Source organism: Saccoglossus kowalevskii, chromosome 22 (genome assembly GCF_978046115.1).
Source record: "Saccoglossus kowalevskii chromosome 22, keSacKowa6.1, whole genome shotgun sequence".
NCBI classification, from domain to species: Eukaryota; Metazoa; Hemichordata; class Enteropneusta; family Harrimaniidae; genus Saccoglossus; species Saccoglossus kowalevskii.
The window spans coordinates 4,672,141-4,694,176 of record NC_140662.1 but is presented as its reverse complement, the minus strand read 5'-3'; the positions used below and the strand labels follow the sequence as shown (position 1 = coordinate 4,694,176).

The 22,036-nt window shown below is 33.1% G+C and overlaps 1 protein-coding gene across 1 annotated transcript in view; it reads left to right on the top strand.

Moving 5' to 3' along the window:
• LOC144351907 (uncharacterized) overlaps positions 1–18,976 on the top strand; it is a 28,478-nt gene extending 9,502 nt beyond the window's left edge. The window contains exons 7-21 of the mRNA XM_085496134.1: positions 1,386–1,511; positions 2,228–2,446; positions 2,873–3,022; positions 4,292–4,415; positions 5,127–5,478; positions 6,540–6,594; positions 9,283–9,386; positions 9,988–10,175; positions 10,596–10,663; positions 11,492–11,571; positions 12,321–12,510; positions 13,404–13,519; positions 14,214–14,340; positions 14,619–14,689; positions 16,719–18,976. Coding sequence (XP_085352260.1) covers positions 1,386–1,511; positions 2,228–2,446; positions 2,873–3,022; positions 4,292–4,415; positions 5,127–5,478; positions 6,540–6,594; positions 9,283–9,386; positions 9,988–10,175; positions 10,596–10,663; positions 11,492–11,571; positions 12,321–12,510; positions 13,404–13,519; positions 14,214–14,340; positions 14,619–14,689; positions 16,719–16,752 — 2,004 coding nt within the window. The 3' untranslated portion in view covers positions 16,753–18,976. The remainder of the gene's footprint in view (positions 1–1,385; positions 1,512–2,227; positions 2,447–2,872; positions 3,023–4,291; positions 4,416–5,126; positions 5,479–6,539; positions 6,595–9,282; positions 9,387–9,987; positions 10,176–10,595; positions 10,664–11,491; positions 11,572–12,320; positions 12,511–13,403; positions 13,520–14,213; positions 14,341–14,618; positions 14,690–16,718) is intronic.
• Positions 18,977–22,036: the final 3,060 nt, after the last annotated feature.

Genomic DNA, 22,036 nt, shown 5'->3' with positions numbered 1-22,036 from the left:
ACATGGTTATATTCCAGCTATATTAATATTAATATAAACATAACTATATATCTTAAATTTGATAACTAACGGGGACTGTGCCATGCATGGCTTGTTTATAATCATAGTAAAACTATAACACATAATTTTGACAATTATTTGAATAACCAGCTTGCCTGTAAATACACATCTGGCATTAAGAAGATTTCTAAAAATGTTCCAATATCAACATGTAAAATGTAATTATTGTGTGAGCAGTTCTGGTGACAGTGATCTATGATTAATGGGAAATAAGATTCAATTGGTTCTAATTAACAAAAGAATTACAAAAAATACAGAAAAAACTTTTAGAGGAAAAAAATTCTGATATTCGAAGGCAAGTTTGAACTCCTATTGTTTGTTCCCTGTCAATTTTCTGCTTTACATGTACAATATTAATTTACATATTTGAAGTATTCAGATCTACTTTGATCTTGTAGGAACCCAGATTCATGTAGGAACCCGGGAACATGTAGAAGCCTGGATTCATGTAGGGACCCTGGAACCATGTAGGAACTCAAATTCAACCTGTAGGAACCTTGATTCATGTAGGAGCCCTAAAACTTATAGGAACCCAGATTCATGTAGAAACCCTGAAACCTGTAGGAACCCAGATTCATGTAGAAACCCTGAAACCTGTAGGAACCCAGATTCATGTAGAAACCCTGAAACCTGTAGGAACCCTAATTCATATAGAAACCCTGAAACCTGTAGGAACCCTAATTCATATAGAAACCCTGAAACCTGTAGGAACCCTAATTCATATAGAAACCCTGAAACCTGTAGGAACCCTAATTCATATAGAAACCCTGAAACCTGTAGGAACCCTAATTCATATAGAAACCCTGAAACCTGTAGGAACCCTAATTCATATAGAAACCCTGAAACCTGTAGAAACCCTAATTCATATAGAAACCCTGAAACCTGTAGGAACCCTAATTCATATAGAAACCCTGAAACCTGTAGGAACCCAGATTCATGTAGAAACCCTGAAACCTGTAGGAACCCAGATTCATGTAGAAACCCTGAAACCTGTAGGAACCCTAATTCATATAGAAACCCTGAAACCTGTAGGAACCCAGATTCATGTAGAAACCCTGAAACCTGTAGGAACCCAGATTCATATAGAAACCCTGAAACCTGTAGGAACCCAGATTCATATAGAAACCTGTAGAAACCCTAATTCATATAGAAACGCTGAAACCTGTAGGAACCCTAATTCATATAGAAACCCTGAAACCTGTAGGAACCCTAATTCATATAGAAACCCTGAAACCTGTAGGAACCCTAATTCATATAGAAACCCTGAAACCTGTAAAAACCCTGATTCATATATCGGAACCCTTATTCATGTACATTATTTTCAGGAAACCATCACATGGTGTGATCTCGTAATCAAAAATTACATTGATGGACAATATTTCTGGGCACAGATACTGAATGAAGATACAAAACAAAATATCAGAATTCTTGAAACTGTCCTCAAATATAAGGTAAAGTTTAAGTTTCTCTGTTACCATGGCTACCATGTATGCAATGTAGTGCTGGTTTCATGTATGCTGGGAAGGTTGCATTATGTTGTTTTATGTATGTATTCATAAGGTATAGTTTTTGTACTGCATATGACCATCTACTCATCAAGATGGTCTGTGAAATGTACAGAATTATATAATAATAGTTTCCCAAGACTTGTCTTTTTCCCTTCAAATAGTGTACCATTCACCCCATAATCAAGTCCTCTGTTCCAAATACCATGGTTACATAGGCCAGGGGAACTTGATGGTGGGGTAGAATGGGAGACTATTAGAGGGGTAAAAACAGAGCTTGTGGCATTCTCAGCCTCAGTGAGATTCTGGCGGCCACTTAATTTGTGTATATGGTCCTTTAGATCCATCATGGTATCCATGGTGATTCTGGGACATTTCTGAAAAGTATAAAAATATATAAATAGTCTCACAAGTTTGGAATGAAAGTTCACAATATTGTAAAACCATTTATTTTCACTGACATTTAATTTCACTATTTTGATGTTTTAAGCAAATTCATTGTGATTTAATTTCACAAATTTGTCAAGGAAACAATGAGGTTTGTAATAATTGTTATGTTCACGTAGATTTAATTTAGCAGATTTTACTTATCAGCGAATATAGCGAAATTAAAACCCAGTGAATAATTAATGCATTTATAGTATTCTTGTTGTTTTTTGCAGGATCCCTTACAACAACTAGTTAACCAACCAAGGATAGGTGACTGGATTATAGCCTCCCCTTGCAAAGATGGCTGGAAAAAACTATACAGAGCAGTGGTACTAAACTATGTTACTCCTGTTACTATTCTGGTACAATCACTAGATTATGGTTTCACTGAGAGGTTGCCATGGAAACAACAGTATGACATTCCTCCATCTTTAGTAAGCATACCTGCCCAGGTACATGAAATAATTTTTGCATAATTGAAGATTTAATAATTATAATATTATTAATATTTTTCACAATTCCCATAGATTACAATGTGTTAATAATAATAATTATTTTTCATACTCCTAATTTAAACTTGCTTTATTTATTTTCTAGCAAAAGAATAAATTTTATATATATAGTTATTTTCTAAAATGATTATGTTGATGCCTCATTAATTCCCTCCACCAAACCCCTCTGCAAATCTGTCATATGTCAATGATATTTGTAATAACCGTTATTACCATAGTTGTTGATATCAATTTATCATATTCCATATTTTTAGATCAGAATTAAAATTTAAATAAATTATAGACATGTTCATGAAGATGTCAGCATTTAATTAAATCAGGCTATGAAGTGACTTTCTCTAGGCATCGCTTCTTCTCTGTATCTAGGTAATATTGTGTAAGTTGTTTGGTGTACATGCACCTCCTATCAGTACAGCAGTGGTATGCAACACTCTTGGGATATTGGAGAATCTCAGTCAAAACATCAACAATGCTCCCGCAATCGTCAATACATCAAACTTAGATGTAATTGTTCAGGTGAGATTTCATTAACCAAAGTAATGCTAGATTTTTTTCCTCCAAAATGTCAGTGTATTATATTGCAGATTTATATGTATTTTTATATAATTTTGTTAATTTTGGACTAAATGCACATAATTTTTTATTGGATACTGATCCTGATCAAAATCTTTGTAAAAATGTGGAAAAAAATCGGCAAATTTTATTTTGTGAATAATGACAATTTGGAATTCAGATGATTAATAATGTGACATACTGTAAAATACTTAATTTTCGCTTGAAATTAATTTTAATTTAGTGAAAATCAAATCAAGCGAATATACCTTTTTTTTCTGTATTTTACATTCAACTTGTCAAAAATCAGTGAAAATAAATTCCATACAAAAACACTCAAAAATTCTTTTCAGCGAAAATTAATTCCAGCTAAAATAAAGTATTTTACAGTAGTATAAGGGGAAATTAAGACAAGTGCAGATAAGTTTCAAAACAACTACACATACAATTTTTTTTTTGAGGGGGGGGGGGTTACAGAAAATTCTAATTTGTTTATACTTGATTTATGATAATGTTTGCAACTAGTGTGATTTGGGATGAAGATGTTGTGCAAGTTTAAAAAGTTGTCCGAATAGCGAGTTGGGCACCACAAAATTGCGTAAAAAATTATATTTCTAGAAATACAAAATGACAAGACTGTAAAAGATACGATTGGTGTTTGTCTAGGCTGTTTTGCTAGTACCCTTTTTTTTGTTTGTTTTTTGCGTTTTTTGATATGGGGGTAATCCACAATGCAAACTTTCTATGTAATTGTACTGTGATGCTTTTGGTTAGAAATTTACATGATTGACACAAGATCTGCATCACGTATCATATACCATACATCACAATTGCATACTTATATCTTCAATCAGATCATTTGATTATATCACATGTCTAAAAAACAAAGTTTTTGGTTTCAATTACAAAAGCTGTCCTGAAAATGATAAAAAAAAACTAACTCCAGTTTTAACACTGTTAGAGAATTTGGTACAAAAGGCTGAATTAATCAAATTTTATTTTATCTAAAATGTTGATCACTGAAGACAGCTATTAACTTAAAATTAGTTTATTGATTTACTCAAATTAGAATATATGAAGTGAGCCCTCTATGGCACAAATGTAAAACTGACTTTTCTTGATAGAGGGCGCACATACTTTATTGCACTGAACCAAAGTGGCAACAGATCACATATTCATTAGTTTTCATTTTACTATTTTCTTTCATTTTGTTTAACTTTGTTTTAATTTTAGTTAATATGCAAATCACCAGATGTTTCCATTTGTTGTAAGGCAGCAGGTATTCTACTAAACTGCGCAAGGAATATTAAACTGAGAGGTCGTATCGGACGAAATGGAGGGATATCTGCATTATGTGGTGAGTAAAATCAGAAAAAGACTTTTCTAATTTGTTAAGTGATACTTTCATCAGCTTGGTAAATACCATAGAAATAAACACAGAAACACAGTTTTACATAGTCTTTTGTAATGTTATTATACATGTAGTCCAACTTTCATTTTGGCTAAAAAAAAGTTTTTAATATTTGTTAACAGTTGTCTGAAAAGCAAGATCCTAAAATTAAAATAACTTTGAATTGTAACCACCAATAGTTATTTAGATTTATTACTGAAATAAACTTGATTTTGGCATTCAAAGAATTAAACACAAAAAACAAAAAAACAAAGGCTGAGACTTTTTATTAGTAATAAAAACCTAATTTGTCTAATAGATAAATCTATATATCTAAATATGGTAGTAATTAATGGTAAATATGGTGGCTTTTCTGTAGTCTTTCTAAAGAACTAGTTTTTCACAAAGTTTGTCCAAGTATTTTGTTTTTCAATTCTCCCACTAACTGTTTTACGGTGTGGACAGATACTAATCTAATCAGATCATAGATGACTTACTTATCAGCAAATTAATAATCAATCAATCTTCCATCTAATCATTTTTTTTCTGACCAATCTACTTTTTTTAAAGATCATCAGTGAAACAAATAAAAACAATCTGAGTACAAATAGTTTTTGCTTTATGTTCCCTTCGGTAATAATAACAGGGATAAATCTTTTTTTTTTTCATTTCTTGCAGACCTTTATGATCGTTTTCTCACCAATGATTCTGTGTTGTTTGTTGCCATGGGTGCACTGAGGAATCTCCTTTATGAATGTCCAGCTAATTGTAAAGTGTTCACTGAACGGGATGGACTGGTGGATTGTCTACAAATTATACAATCAACGTCTAGTGCCCTTATCAAAGAACAAACACTTGGTGTTGTTAGAAATCTCCTCAATAGAATTGGGTTCGTGTCTGTGTCTGTGAAATGCTGTATAAATATGTTTGAAAATAATATCGTAGTAATATCGTACTTCATCACATTCACACAGCGTAGCACACATTTGTCCATTTCTGGCAGTTATCTCTCATTAAATCATTTTTACAAGTAGAAAAAACATGTATAATAATAAATGAGAATATTGAAATTACAGAAATCGGGTACGACGATAGATCCGAAGCTGTACTGTCTTCATGCATACCGGTACTTTGTGGTAATAACTTCATAGGAACTTGTAGAAGCCTACTCATAATTTGTTTAGAAAGTTGGTCATAAATCTTGTGACAGTGCTCAGTGACATGATAGCATTCTGTTGTGTGTTACAGTAACATATTTTGAGAAACTTTTTCAATAAATTATTTGTAAAAAAATCACTATTTTTAGAACAATTCCCTAAAGCTGGTAAAGAAAAATTGCATTTTTTGACACTTTTTAAAATCTAGATTTTTTAAATAACTTAAGACAACAATCATTAACAATATATGGTTTTTTCAGCCTATGTCACCAGCCAAAAATTTGAGATATGGCATTATATCTCTGATACCTATAGTGGTGAAAGCACTATAATACTGCCAAAATATCCACTATCCACTAAATTACAAGTTTCTCGAAAATTAAGTTGGTGACCCCCAAAATGTTTTTATAATGCCCAGAAGTACAATTTATTGGAAAATGAATAAATTCAGGGTATTTGCATTTACGAGTAGGCTTCCACCTTTTCTCATTCAATTATGACTTATCATACCTAAACAAATTCACTTAGATAGAGTATAATTTCTGAACACTAGAACATGAATTGGTAACAATGAAAGGGTGGTAGTTGTCACGCTGCGCATGTGCGACATTTGTGTTGATAAACATTGATTTTCCCATAATCCAATTCACTCTTCTAATGGAAATCACAAGTATATGGTTTGCCCTGGGCATGACTCACACTAATTACCACCGATGCCTCTTTTGGTGCCTTCCTAAAATACCTAATCAAAGCTTGGTAATGTCTCAGTTTGTACTCATTGATCTGGGCAACAGTCAAAGTCACCATGTTTTTTTATATGAGACCCATATATCTTGCATGCGTGGCGCGACGACTCCCGACCTTTAAAGTCCATTTTTAAAATTAGATAAGAAAGTAATTTTGTTCTTCTTTTTTGTCTCCTTTTTTCTCATAGAATTGCGGAGGTTTTCAGTTCATCCACTAGTACAGTTTCTCCACCAGCACACAAAGTAAGTAGTATGCAAATGAAATCGACATACTAAATAAATAACAACATAAAAAATAATAATATTGTGACTTGGATTGTGAGAGTCACATAAAATGGTAATTACCGGTATAACATAATCAAAGTTACCCAGTGTCCATATAGCTTAGAATTATTTCTGGGCTGACAATAACCAGAGGTGATTTTTAGCTCCGCTGTCGACTTTGTCGAGCGGAGCTTATCATATGAGTGATTGTCCGTCGTCGTCGTCGTCGTCCGTCGTTGTCGTCGTCCGTCGTCCGTGTCAATGTTTTACTTTTTCGACTTCTTCTTGAAAACTACAAGCCTGAATGCTTTGATACTTGGTGTATATGTACCTTGGGTAGTCCTCTCTCTGATTTGTTCATTTCATGATGATATCTTCAATTCTCTAATTTTGGTGAATATTTTTGTAATTTTTAGTAAAAAGTGATATTTTCGACTTCTTGTTGAAAACCGCAAGTGCAATTGCTTTGATATTACATATATAGGTACTACATGTGGACCTCTCTCAGATTTGTTCATTTTGTAATGATATCTTTAATTCTCTAATTTTGGTGAATATTTTTGTCATTTTTGGTAAAAAAAGTGATATTTTCGACTTCTTGTTGAAAACCGCAAGTCCAATTGCTTTGATATTTACATATATAGGTACTACATGTCGACCTCTCTCAGTTTTGTTCATTTTGTAATGATATCTTCAATTCTCTAATTTTGGTGAATATTTTTGTAATTTTTGGTAAAAAGTGATATTTTTGACCTCTTGTTGAAAACCGCAAGTCCAATTGCTTTGATATTACATATATAGGTACTACATATGGACCTCTCTCAAATTTGTTCATTTTGTAATGATACCTTTAATTCTCTAATTTTGGTGAATATTTTTGTAATTTTTGGTAAAAAGTGATATTTTCGACTTCTTGTTGAAAACCGCAAGTCCAATTGCTTTGATATTACATATATAGGTACTACATGTGGACCTCTCTCAGATTTGTTCATTTCATGATGATATCTTTAATTCTCTAATTTTGATGAATATTTTTGTAATTTTTGGTAAAAAGTGATATTTTCGACTTCTTGTTGAAAACCGCAAGTCCAATTGCTTTGATATATTATACATATAGGTACTACATGTGGATCTCTCTCAGATTTGTTCATTTTCTAATGATATCTTCTGTTCTTTAATTGCCATGTGCATTGCTAACAGCGGAGCTATCTCAGCCGACAGGCTGCTTGTTTATTTACTTCAGTGTACAACAATTATAGCACTTTGACCCTGTGTGTGTACATGTCATGTTTGTGCATGTATTTTTCACCTTTGACCCTGTGTGTGTACATGTCATGTTTGTGCATGTGTTTTTCACCTTTGACCCTGTGTGTGTACATGTCATGTTTGTGCATGTATTTTTCACCTTTGACCCTGTATGTGTACATGTCATGTTTGTGCATGTATTTTTCACCTTTGACCCTGTGTGTGTACATGTCATGTTTGTGCATGTATTTTTCACCTTTGACCCTGTGTGTGTACATGTCATGTTTGTGCATGCATTTTTCACCTTTGACCCTGTGTGTGTACATGTCATGTTTGTGCATGTATTTTTCACCTTTGACCCTGTATGTGTACATGTCATGTTTGTGCATGTATTTTTCACCTTTGACCCTGTGTGTGTACATGTCATGTTTGTGCATGTATTTTCACCTTTGACCCTGTGTGTGTACATGTCATGTTTGTGCATGTATTTTTCACCTTTGACCCCTGTGTGTGTACATGTCATGTTTGTGCATGTATTTTTCACCTTTGACCCCTGTGTGTGTACATGTCGTGTTTGTGCATGTATTTTTCACCTTTGACCCCTGTGTGTGTACATGTCATGTTTGTGCATGTATTTTTCACTGACAACTCAAGAACTGCTACGTATGTGCTGCTGGTACATATGTGCAGAGATCTGATTAGTTTGCCGTTAAAATCCAGATATAAAAATTACATAATTTACATATTAATTATTAGCATTATTGCATTCCGTGGTATATTTGAACAGCACATATTTCTTCTTCCTATCATGTTATGAATACACTATTATATGGCAACTTTAATAGTCGGCTTTCACACTATTTTTCATTGTTTGTGCAGTTACGCCATGCTTTTATGCACATTAATCGCATTTGTATCACATATTTATCACTTCCGCATCACCTTGCATCCGGGATGTACACTCTAATTACTCACATCTGTGAATAATGAAAAAATTAATAAAAAATTAAATTACCATGACTGAGCCAGTCTCTTCAATCCTCAATGTAGAAAATAGTTGATTAGATAGAAAAATATATTTAATTGAGGTGGTACAAGTCACAAGTTGGGGACAAAAATGCAATTGATGAATGAATATGTGTAATAGGTCAGTTATACTGCATGGTTATACGGTATTTGCAACAAATGAGACTTGATCAACTGATTTGTGCACATAGTGATATTTCCATTACCTATTACAACTATTACAATTGCAGTCTTTGCTTCCGATAATTCTATAGTAATCAGGAGTTTTTGTTTGGCATCTTTTAACTAATACTTCACGATTAAATGATTAAGAATTCATAGACAAACAAAAAAATAAAGTCTGTAGTTTTTGCATCTTGACAAGATGAAAATGTGTTCTATCATTGTTGTCTGTAGGAAATTAGGAGTGTTTTGGATGCTGAGAATAAAGTTGATTGTCTGAAAAAAGATTCCCTTGGTACTATGAATGCAGTATTAGATAAAGAAGAAACCAAACGAAGGTGATGTACAATCATACACAAATTCAAATATTACCCTTAATCTTTTTCACCACCTGTTTCCTCTTTTCATCACAAATTCACAAAATAGTCCTTCAGAAGATTGTTTAAGTAAAAATATTGAAGAATATAAGAAAAATTTGCAGAATAATTTGGACGAGTAAGTCTGGTGATGAAAAGGTTTAATGAGTATGTAGTCAACATTTTTTTTTTTATACCGTAATTCATATTTTTTACCAGATTATCTGTTCTGTTTTCTATTTGACTTTTTTGGGTTTTGCTGTAATAATAATAAACTAGTTCAATTATGTTGTGAACTATCTGTGACATATTATATCGCATTCAATAAATTTAGTTTATTATGTGTGTGAGGGTGCTGTTTACCCTTCTTGAGTGTATGAGGATTCTCATAAAGCCATCCATGTTTTGTGTGCTGTGTGAATGGCGGTCTGAATATGATTGTTAATCAGTTTAGAGTTGTCCTAGTCAGGTTTTTTTCATTTTAATACTTTACCATAGTGTGTACTTGAAATAAAAGAACATACATGCATGTCTGTGTGTGTGTCGTGATCTCTATCCTTATGTTATATATTCTTATTTGCAGTGTTCCCATGCAGACATTGCAGCTGGTGTCATCTGCTCCAGATCCATCACATTGCAGTATACAGACAAGATCTTTGAAAGATTATCACCATCCCAATAATGGTCAAAACAGTGGTAGCCTAGCAACAATTGTGAAAGATCACTACCACGATGAAGAAACAAAAACAGATGTGGTTGTAAAAAGTCTAGGTTAGACACAGTCGTTGTTCTATACAAGTACAAATTTGCATATGGTTTATACTCGGCGATGACGATTGGTAAAAGAAATGATAGGAATTTGAATCTGTATTATTTTTCCTTATATTCCTATTGATTCATTCTGAATGTCCATATTTGGTCATTGCAAGTGTCCTTATTTGGGCATTCTAAATTATTTTTGGACACATACCACCAGTGGCCATAAACAATGTGAGCAATGCCCTTTCCCACTCATTCCTAAAAGGGTATAATTTGCACTTAAACAGAAAATAAAGAACCACAATATTCACCATTACTCGGGTATATAAGCAAATTTATTATTCGCAGGACCCAGATTAATGTGATACATGCAATAATAGAAAAAAAATCGTGTGTAACTCCATTGAATTGTATTTTGTTTTGTTTCTGCAGAAGAAAGCGTTGCTTCATCTATCAGTATATCCCATTCAGATTCAAATCTCATCAACGCAGCACAAGTGGTAATCTACTTATATCATTAACATTCACACTTTATGTAATATATCTCCTGATTGGTAGATGAATAGCATTATTTACTCTTCTTATATATAATCTATCTCTTGATTGGCAGATGAATTGAGTCCTTAACTCATCTCTTATTTATCTATCACCTGATTGGCCAATATGCACCAAAATTAAGCATATCAATAATGTTGAAACTTGGTTACATGCATAAAAGATTTTCATGGTGAAATAAATGTATTAGCGAGTACAACCATACAAAAATCACTTGTAAAATTAAAACAGTTGCTAGTACTAATTGTTGAACAATGTATGTCTGCGTTCAAATCTTACTCAGTGTTAAACACCAAAAATCATCTCCTATCTTTGGATGAGTGTGCCGCAGACTCAATGGATTTGATTTAGCGGATCCATAGTTTAAGGTCTGTGAATGCTTGTGTTTAACCAGTCCTGGTGGATTCCAGGATAACACATTAAATTGCAACATTTAGTGATAAATAGCTGGCCATGCACACAGTCCTGTTTGGTAATCCCAAATGTGGATGGCTTCTGTTAATTAATATGGCAATTAATATGTGCTATATGTATACACTGTCTGTACTTGTACTTGAAATTCTGACATAATAATAAGTGCCAAAGTCGCTAATTATCCACATAAATTTTTTCCACATTTTACCAAAATTTTAATTAAGTCCTGTTGGTGTCTGGCACTGAAATATATTTTAAAAGAAAAAAAATATGTTTTCTTAAACTGTCAGGAAAGGCTCTTAGATCCAGTGAGCATGAATCTTTGTTTGATACTAAACTCACTGATTGTCTTGTAACAGACTGTTAGAGATGAAAGTCTGCCATTTTATGTTTGCGGTATGCCAACCATAGTGGAGAATGATGATACACATGATATCAGGTATGTACTGGAATATATAAACACAAAACATTGGCAATTTGTGTTACTAATAAACATTATAAAGTCATAACTTAGATTGGCGTAACATTTTCTGGTTTGCATTCAGAAAAATATAGTACCAAAATAAGCACATCTACACCAGTCTACACAAAGCGTCTGTTTATATTTTAGTCACATAGGAGCCACATCAAACACACTGCTGACTTATGCACTTTTCATTACTAAACTTGTTTTGTTTAACCTTTTAACCACCAGACTTTCTCGTCCACATTTTTCTTGAAATGAACCATAATTTTGGAGCCAACAGAAACAGTTTTAGTCAATTATCAGTTTTTACTCAAAAACTATTTTTGTACAAATCTTTTGAATTTGTGATGAAAATTGGAACTGGTGGTGAAAAGGTTAATGTGTTTATCTAGACATTCAAATGTTGGCATAACATCACCATGTATTGGATGTAAACCCTAATAGGGAAAGCGAGATAGAAATATGATTTTTTTTTCCCCACATAGTGTTTCATTTACTAATGTCATTGCATTTACTGTTTCCCAGGAGATGGAAACCATTGTATTTGAAACAGTGGATCCGATGGCAGTAGAGAATGGAACCACTGATATTTGGGAGAAAAACAAGTCACATAACTCTCCCGCTTTCAATGGAATCCTGGCGGCCATTTACAAATAACGTCTGTTAAACTTTCAAATTGAAAAAAAAATATTGACTTACTTAATTATTTTTTATTTATCCAGGCCTCTGACTGAAGTACAAAAAATTTCATATTTGGACATATCTGAGATTGTCTGTGCTTTTCTAAACTCTGGTAGAGGTGGCACTATTTATTTTGGTCTCTGTAGAAATGGAGTTTATGGTATCACTGCAAACAGATCTGAGGTATTAAGTGTAGATTCTATTACTTGTGTTGACAATGCTGTTTTACATGTTTGGTAATTTAAACTTACTTGGCTTATTATGAAGTTAGTCCATCTTTGAGAATAAACACGTTTTTTGAATGAAGAGGCGGCTGAACAAGCCTGTGTATTGCATTGTAAATGAATCTGAAAATAGGTCACTTACATTTACATGTAACCCTTTGGACGCCATTATTTGTTCCTCCAAAATTTTGATGCAATATTGTGCTAATATTTTTGTAATTTTTATAATTTTAATTTGATAATTTTTGACCAGGTTGGCATAACTGTGTATGGGTTACATGTCTTTATCAACATTTTGAAAAAAAAAAAATGCAAAGAAACAAAACAAAACTTGACTTTGGCACACAAAGGCTTAGTGATTAGGTAAGACTTCATTAGGAACCCTTAACCCCCTACTATTAATTCTAACCCTGCCCTTCCAGTGCCTTTCTGCTATTTTAAAAGGTGATGGTCATCATGCCGTCATAAACAGTGTGCTATTCCAATAGAAATCACGAGTGCAAGATTTGACCTGGGCGCGACGTGCACCAATCACCACCAGGGACTCTTTCGATACCTTCCAATCATCAAAGGAATTACCTAATTAAAGCTTGGTAACTTACTGTGTTGGCCTGCTCAACAGTCACTATCTTTGTCTGTACAAGACCCATATCTTGCGCATGCGTGGCATGACGACCACTGCTCTTTAATTGTATATGTCCCTCTTCAGAACCATTATAGTTATCTGAAGGGGCATTTACAATTACATTGGGGGTGGAGTGTTAGGGTTAGGGTTTACCCAGTAGATTAGAATAGGTGAGTTTTTTCCTTCATTTATTGTCTACATAAGATGGCCTTTTCGAAAGGGAAAGAATAACACAAAATGTGATGAAGTTGTTATATTTATTATATTACCAACAGCGTGATCAGCTACGTCTTGGTGTAGACAGACTTATGGTTCAGATGATACCTAGTGTAACTCATAATAAATACAATGTTGTATTTGCACCAGTCGTTGAAGTATACGGATATAACAGGTAACGTGTAGTCAATTAGCTGCTACTTATGACTGGAGATTTTCCTAAAAATGCAAGACTTCATTGGAAATTATAGAACTCCATTTGTAGGAAAATGAATGGACAGGATTTGTTAAGTATGGTCGAACAAACAAATAAATAAATGAATTAACTAATTATTTAACAATTCTTCTTTAATCACGATTAGTAAAAAAAATGTGCTGCGATGGATTAATTTGGCACATCTCAAAGATTATTTTAAAATTAATACAAGCTATTATACTAATATTATTTTAAAACCGGGGAAGGGACTATAGGTGTTCATTTAATATATGCTACAAATCTGGAGACCAGTTGTATAGACACTTAATCAATATACTGTTAATATATTTTGTTATTTACCACAGTCATCTCGGTGGCAGTTCTTTTTAATTTAATTTCATTTCCAAACTTAACATTAAATTAATTAAATGGAAAAATTTAAATTAATTAATAAATAAATTAATAAATAAATTTCACACATACATGCAAGAAACTCTGTTCTGCTATTCTGCACATGATTCCAGTATGTGAGAGATCGAGTGTGTTAATATCATCCACTTCATATGGTTTTGTGAACTGTAAGGAATTTATATAAAATCAAAATCAGAAATATGTATAGTTATCCTAATGTCTCTTTAACCATGTGATGACTAATTACTTTTCATCTCCATAGCCCTAAAACACGCAGACAGATTCAAGACTCATTTGTGATAGAAATCCACATCTTTGCTACTTGTGGTACGATATATACAACTTCTAAATCAAATTGTTATTTCCGCCATGGTACAAAGAATATACAGGTAATATACTGCATTAGATTTTAGTAAGGTAATCTTTCAAAAATCTTAACCCAACTTCTACCCTTTTTTTAAGAGCATGACAAACTATTTTTATTGTATAATGTTTGTTGTGTTTGTTTCCTAAACCGGTGCTCAAATAAAAATGACCTAAAAAAGTATATGATAAGGTCTATGGTGAAATTTAGTGTAGAAAACCAGAATTTGCATACATGACTTTATTGCTTGTATTGAGAAATACTTCTTTATAATATAATTTACTACATTTACCTATCCAACAGTATTCACATCAAGATGTCCATGAAATGGTAATATTGGCAGAAGAGAATAACTACATTACTCAGATACAAAGGTAAGAGTGATTGATTGATTGATTTATTTATTTATTTATTTATTTATTTATTTATTTATTTATTTATTTATTTATTTATTTATTTATTTATTTATTTATTTATTTATTTATTTATTTATTTATTTATTTATTTATTTATTTAAATAAAATGAAATGCAAGTGCACATGCGTCTTGAATTTCTACAGGTTATTAAAGGTGCCTATTAGTTGCTGCCAAAACAACATAGTTTATTATATGATAAATCATTTTTTATGCAAATATTACCATATTGCCTCTCCAAGATATGAGAAATAGGTTTCATAGAAAATTGTATCGTGGGTCATCTTATCAAGTAGGGCATTTAATAAGAAAATAGAAACATGACGCAAATTTTTTTTTACATTTTTGATTCTGTAATCTGTATGTATGCTGTTGCACCATGTTCTCAAGAACCACTTGTTATAATTCAATGAAACTTGGTACATAGAAGCTATAAGACAATACACAGACCATAATTTCTGATGATATATCTCAATTACTAATCGTCACATTTCAATGAAACTCAGTATAGATGCTCTAGGACAATGCACAGACCTGATACAATATGATTCCCAGACCTAATCAGTTTTGGTTTGAAATCTGTTCATAATAATTACGTAATTTGCACAATAATTCAGCTTTTCCATCAATACCTCAAGTTCTAATCACAATTCAATGAAACTTGGAACATAGAGCTCTGTGAATTAAACAGACTTTGTTAGTTTTATGTTACAATCTACATAAGAATCAGTTTTCAGAATTTCTATCAATATCTTAAGTACTTATCATCTCATTTCAATGAATCTAGGTACATAAATATTATAAGACCTAATTAGTTTTAGGTTTAAATACATCCATAATACCGGTAATTACCAAATTTACATAATAGTTAACTTTTTGGCTTTCCATCAATAATTTAAGAATTAATTATCACATTTTGATGAAGCTTGATATACCTCGGGAAATTACACAGACCCTGATTTGATTTGGGTTGAAATCCATACATAATATTTACCTAATTTACATAATAAGTAAATGTATATTTTAACAACCAATTCTTGCATTTCAATAAGACTTGGTGTATAAGTGCCTGGGAAGAATGGTAATGTCGTGATTATTAGTTTTAAATTGAAATTCGGCAAACTAATTGCCTAATTTGCATAATCATCACATTTCATTGAAATTTAGTACATAGATGCTCTGGGGTAATCCACAGACGTGATTCGTTTAATGTTGAAAGCATATTGATTATCTCAAAAAGCCAGATTTAAATTGAACTTGTCTGATTGGTAGAGGTGCTCTGTATTAAATTATAATGCAAACAACTACAGATTAACAATCAAATTTACTTTCTGTGAGTAATATAAACTACAATACTGTGGATCACATTGTTTTTATGTCTCAAATAGCTGACAAATATCGTTTGCCAAGCCTCTTGTTTGAAAGGCTAATCTCAAATTTGTAATATGCCTCCGAAACTCTCAGAACACAGGAGTTCTTTCTAAGCTTTCTTTGTTTATTTTGTGCTAGGCAGACCTTAAATGACATTCCCCAAAATCAAATTCATTAGTTATTGAATTTTTCCCTCTATGGCGTGGTACACTCACTCAGGTTGTATTGTTGTTTAACCCAGATATGATCTAATAAATATGCATAAGTTCTATGCATACGCAATTTAATAAGTATAATATATTATAAATTGTATTTGACTGGTAGATACTTTGTAACTAATATACAATTTATATATATTTGAATTATGAAATTTTGCACTTGTAATTGTTATGTCAATTTCAGATGTAATATTCATGATGAATTGTAAGGTACTTTAATTTGAGAGAATTGCACAAATATTGTTATGAGAAGTATCTTATGAAACCGTGTCTCTGTGAGTGTCCTCAATTTGTAAAATCATGCAAATATTTATCATTTTTGAACTCACAGCTTGGCTATGCCAAGGTTTGGAAGACAGCTACTAAAATGGATATTCATGCTTGTGTTTTTGCATTGCAGTTTAGAGGCTGATATTAAGAAGCTGGAATCGTAATGTAATCTGTGAACATAAGTTGCACCTCAGTGGAGGTGCATATTAGTGTATATCACTGCTTTCATCATTATTCAATATTCATCTTTTATCAATTTAAATTCTATATGGTAGGACAAATATTTACACTGAAATACAAGACATTTACAAAGTTACATCAAAATTATGCTGGAAAATATCGCACTTAACCACACTGTTTTCATCACCGGAGTGGTTGGGAGGAAATACCATGCATTGCTGATGTGTGCTCCTGAGTATAGCACATTAATGTATTAGCATTTCTCATAAGTATTCTGCGAATGAAGGATATTTCACTGACAGATTGTTATCAATATAGTATTACATATTGCAACTGCAAACTGTCCCTCGATGCTGCCTAAACAGTGGCCAACATTTTTTTAAGAAAACAACTTTCTAGTATCATATGTCTGTTATGTTGGGGGTTTTGATATTCATTGGAGAAATACATGTACATCCAACAAACATTTAGGTTAGAAACTGTCCAAACTGCACATCTTTCTCTAGATTGAAGCTATAGTGGTAGAAATGGTAAATAATCAGCAATATGTACTTGACATGTGTATCAGACTACTGGCAGAAATTGTTACAGCTACTAGTGTGCATAATTGTTGTTTATATTCTCACCTGAGTCTGTAAGCTTAATTTGAGACTGGCCTGACAACAATAACGCCCTCGTAACTACCTCTCCCTGCCGGAATGAAATTGCTGTTTCAAACTTATTCCCAATGTAAAACTCTCAGGTTGGAATCCTATTGGGCTTCCTTGTCTAGTTGGAAAAAAATCCGGCAATTATACTTCACTGCATACTTCTTTCACAGAGTACCTCTCCTGAGAATGTTGGAGAAAAATGTATCAAATGTTCATATTTACCTAATATATAGTGCATCTGAATTCTGGCAATCGTTTTGGTTTCCCATTTCATTGTTTGTTCGAATTTCATTCTATACCATTTTTGAATAGTTTTCCAACACATGCGGATTCACCTTTATATTCTGAAACACAAAGTATTTCCTGCAATTCACATATATACATACAATCAAAAATGTCAAATAATATCCCTGATCAGCTATAGGAACGATCTGAGAATGCAACTTTAAATGAACCAATTGTCCATCGCGTTAATAACTATACTAGAATAATGAGTCAAGTGAATCAATTTACAAAAGTTGTTTATTTATTCCACGTTCCTATTTGATGCATTAGATACTAGCACGGTAAATGATCAACAGCTACTCAAAAATAAGTTTTTTATGAACTTTTTATCATATTTATTAAAATATTCATGACATGATTGATTAAGTTATACATTAAACAAACATACACTTTTCAACTCCACCATAATGGATTCACGTTTGTCCCCACGATGGATCTGTGCAATAAACCAGTTCACATGAACACACTGCCATATAACTGAAATATTACGTTTTTAAATCTGCATATTCGTAGTATTCCTGTATTTTGTTAATTTAGCTTAATGTTACTTTTAAATGTTGTTGTTTTCTTCCAATTTTTTAGTTTAATTATGTTAATGTCATCAATAAATTCATTTATAAGGGATGTTTGAGATGCTGAAATGAGTAACGAACATTGAGTTAAGAAACATAGATTTACAAAAATTACTATGCCCATATTTTAAAATCCACACTCACTTTTACAAAATCACGCCCAAATTGTAACTCGATGTTCAATTTCCAGTTAACAAAACTTTTTGATTTTGTTGAACGTCCATATTTAGTAACTTTAACTTTTATTAACAGTTGAATGAACTTTGGGTTATGGCAACATACAACGTTAAACCAAACAAAAAATCATTGTTGCCCGTAACTGAATTTTCAGTTAACTGTTAATTAAAGTCCGAGTTTCTAAATATGGATGTTAAACAATATCGATTTATGTTGCCTGTGGCTCGAAGTTTGGTTAACCGTTAATTAAACATCGTGTTATAATGTGGGTGTGGTTACTAAAATATGGGCGTGGTCATTTGTGTAACTCGATGTCCGTAACCCGAACAATTCAGCATCTCAAGGGTTCACTCAGTTTTAGAGATTTATGTTGCTTCACATTTATTGTTTTTACCTTGTTTACTGTTTTACTTATATTTTAGTCGATGTTGATGTATTTTAAAACACATTGTTTGTAAGAGTAATATATTTAAGACAGACGAATGTTATATTTATACAGTATTAAATATATTTATATTTCAAAATTATGCTTTTTTCTTGTATGTGAAGTTAGTTTAAGATCAGTAAAACACACGATGATGCTATCCCAACAATTCAGTGATGATATAAATTCGAATTACAAACTAAGATTCTATAAATCTGTAGAAAAAGTTGTAAAAATGTAATATTTGATATCGAAACTGTCAGCGTGATTAGGTAATAGCAGTCAGCTTGCGTGTTTAATACTTGAAGTGCAGTTGTGTGCTGGCACTCAAATACTAACTACCTAGCTGAAAGAGTCTTGATCTTATCATCCAAACTGTAAACTTTTTTTAGTCCCCGTTCGGACGAAGTCGGAAAACGGGGACTTATAATTCGGTCTCCGTCCGTCCGTCCGTCCGTCCGGAGTCATATTTCAGAATCCGTCGGACCGATTTCATTCATTCTTTGCATGTGCCTAGTACTTTATGTGGAACATATGCACATGCAGTGGTTTAACGATACGATTCAAAATGGCCGACTGGCAGCCATCTTGTTTTTTTTGAAAATGTCGTATTTTGGACATGCTTTGTCAGTTTTTATTCAAATTTAGTACATAGAATATACATGTTAGGATACATGTCCTCCGACTGTCTGTGTGTGCGTCCATCCGTGCGTGCATGCGTCTGTCCGTCTGTCTGTGCGTGCATCAGTGCGGAGTCATATTTCAGAATCTTTTGGACCAATTTCGTTCATTCGTTGCATGTGCCTAGTACTTTATGTGGGGCATATGTACGTGCAGTGGTTTAGTGATTCGATTCAAAATGGCCGACTGGCAGCCATCTTGTTTGTTTTTTTATGTCGTATTTTGGACATGCTTTGTTAGTTTTCATTCAAAATTGCTACATAGATTATACAAGTTAGGATACATGCCCATGAGCATTTCTTTCGCAATTGGATAAAAGATGGCCGACTTGCAGGCATCTTGATTTTTTCAAATGTGGTATCTTGGACATACTTTGTCAGTTTTCATTAAAATTTGGCACATATTTTATACATGTTAGGATACATATCCATGACAATTTGTTTCAAAATCGGATCAAGGATGGCCGATTGACAGCCATCTGACTTTTTGGCCTTACTACTATATTTTCAAGATTTATGTACCATTTTCATTCGTATTTGGCACATACATCATACATGTCACTTTGTTTCATAATCAGATCAAAGATGGCCGAATAATGGCTGTTTTTATTTTTGGCCATATTACTATATCTCACCCATGTATCATTTTCATTGATATTTTGCATGTCATAAATGGATACATGTACATGCCAATTCAATTTGCAATTTGGTCAAATATGGCCGACTGGAGGCCATCTTGTTTGTTTAAAATGTGATAACTTGGACATGCGTTCACTTATGATCTATTTTTTTCTTTGCTATGTCTTAAACTGGAGGGGTCGTCACGCAACGCGTGTTCGAATTTGATGTAAATAAACAATCTCTTGTATACACCACTTTGGACTCAAGTTTCAAGGACTCCCTGGCAACAACCCCCCCCCACTTTAATATGACAAACACAAAGAGAACTTTCACAAATTTAACGGGAACTGTGTTATTTATTTTCAATGACTTGTTTTAATAATGTTTTTGTCCCAGGCGACAGTTCCGGACATTGAATGTCACTGTTGTCTCTCCTGGTGGGTGCTATGTACAAGTGCTAGTGCTAGTGCATTTTTGCCACAGAAACCATATTCATGTTTGGAACTACATGGCATGACTGCATGTGCGTCCTTGGCAATTTAATGCGCTATCTGGCAACAAACAGGCTCGATTGAACACAAGAACCTACGGACCTTAACAAGGTTAGTGGATGCATTTCGGCTAATGGAATTGGGATATTGAGCAAGCAACCACTATGCTACCAGTGACTGGTGAACTTAAAGCGCGGTAGTCGTCGCGCTACGCATGTGCGAGATATATGGGTCTCTTATAAACAAAGATGGCGACTTTGACTGTTGCGCAGATCCACGAGTACGAACTGAGACGTTTCCAAGCTTCAATTAAGTAATTTCCATGTTATTGGAAGGTATCAAAGGAGTCGCTGGCGGTAATCAGTGCAAGTCGCACCAAGGTCAAACCTCATTCTTGTGATTTCCATTTGAAGAGCGCATTGGATTGTGGGAAATTCAATGTTTATCAACACAAATGTGGCACATGCGCAGCGCGACGACTACCGCGCTTTCATCTATGATGCACACCAACTCCTATAAACATGCTGAATTTGAGCATTACCTATATAGCTACTACAAACGATAGTAATTATCGAATAGTAATTAATCGAAACATTTTTATTGATGCATTTACAAGACACAGTGGTAGGTAATATATTTATTCACGTTTTGCTTATCAAATTATGTCATAAATATTTACTTTTTATAATCTCGTAGTTACATAAATGCAACAGTAACAATAAAAGCAAAACCGTACACAGTAGCAATAATATCATACACAATATTTCGTGGCATACACTGTTGTAGGTGATGTATTTAAAGTAAAATGCTACTCAAAAGTTAAAATATTTTCATTTCTTTATTTTTGACTCCCATGTGCGAAGCACAAAATGGGAGTCTTTGCAGTTAGTGTGTCTGTGTGTGTGTGTGTGTGTATGTGTGTATGTGTGTCCGACTGTTCCACTGCTATCTCAAGAACCATACATCGGTTTTTGATGAAACTTGGTGCTTAGATGCTCTGGGCCAATGCGCAGATTTGATTAGGTTTTGGTAAAATTCCATGCTCGTTAATTACCTAATTTGCATGATAATTAGCTAATTTTTAGCTGTTCTATGACTGTTCCACTGATATCTAAAGAACCACTCATTGGATTTTGATGAAACTTGGTACATAGATGCTCTGAACATATGCGCAGATTTGATTAGGTTTTGGTAAAAATCCGTGCATATTAATTAACTAATTTGCATGATAATTAGCTATTTTTTAGTGGTTCCATGACTGTTCCACTGATATCTAAACAACCACTCAGTGGATTTTGATGAAACTTGGTACATAGATGCTCTGAACAAATGCTAGGTTTTGATTAGTTTTTGGTAATAATCCGTGGA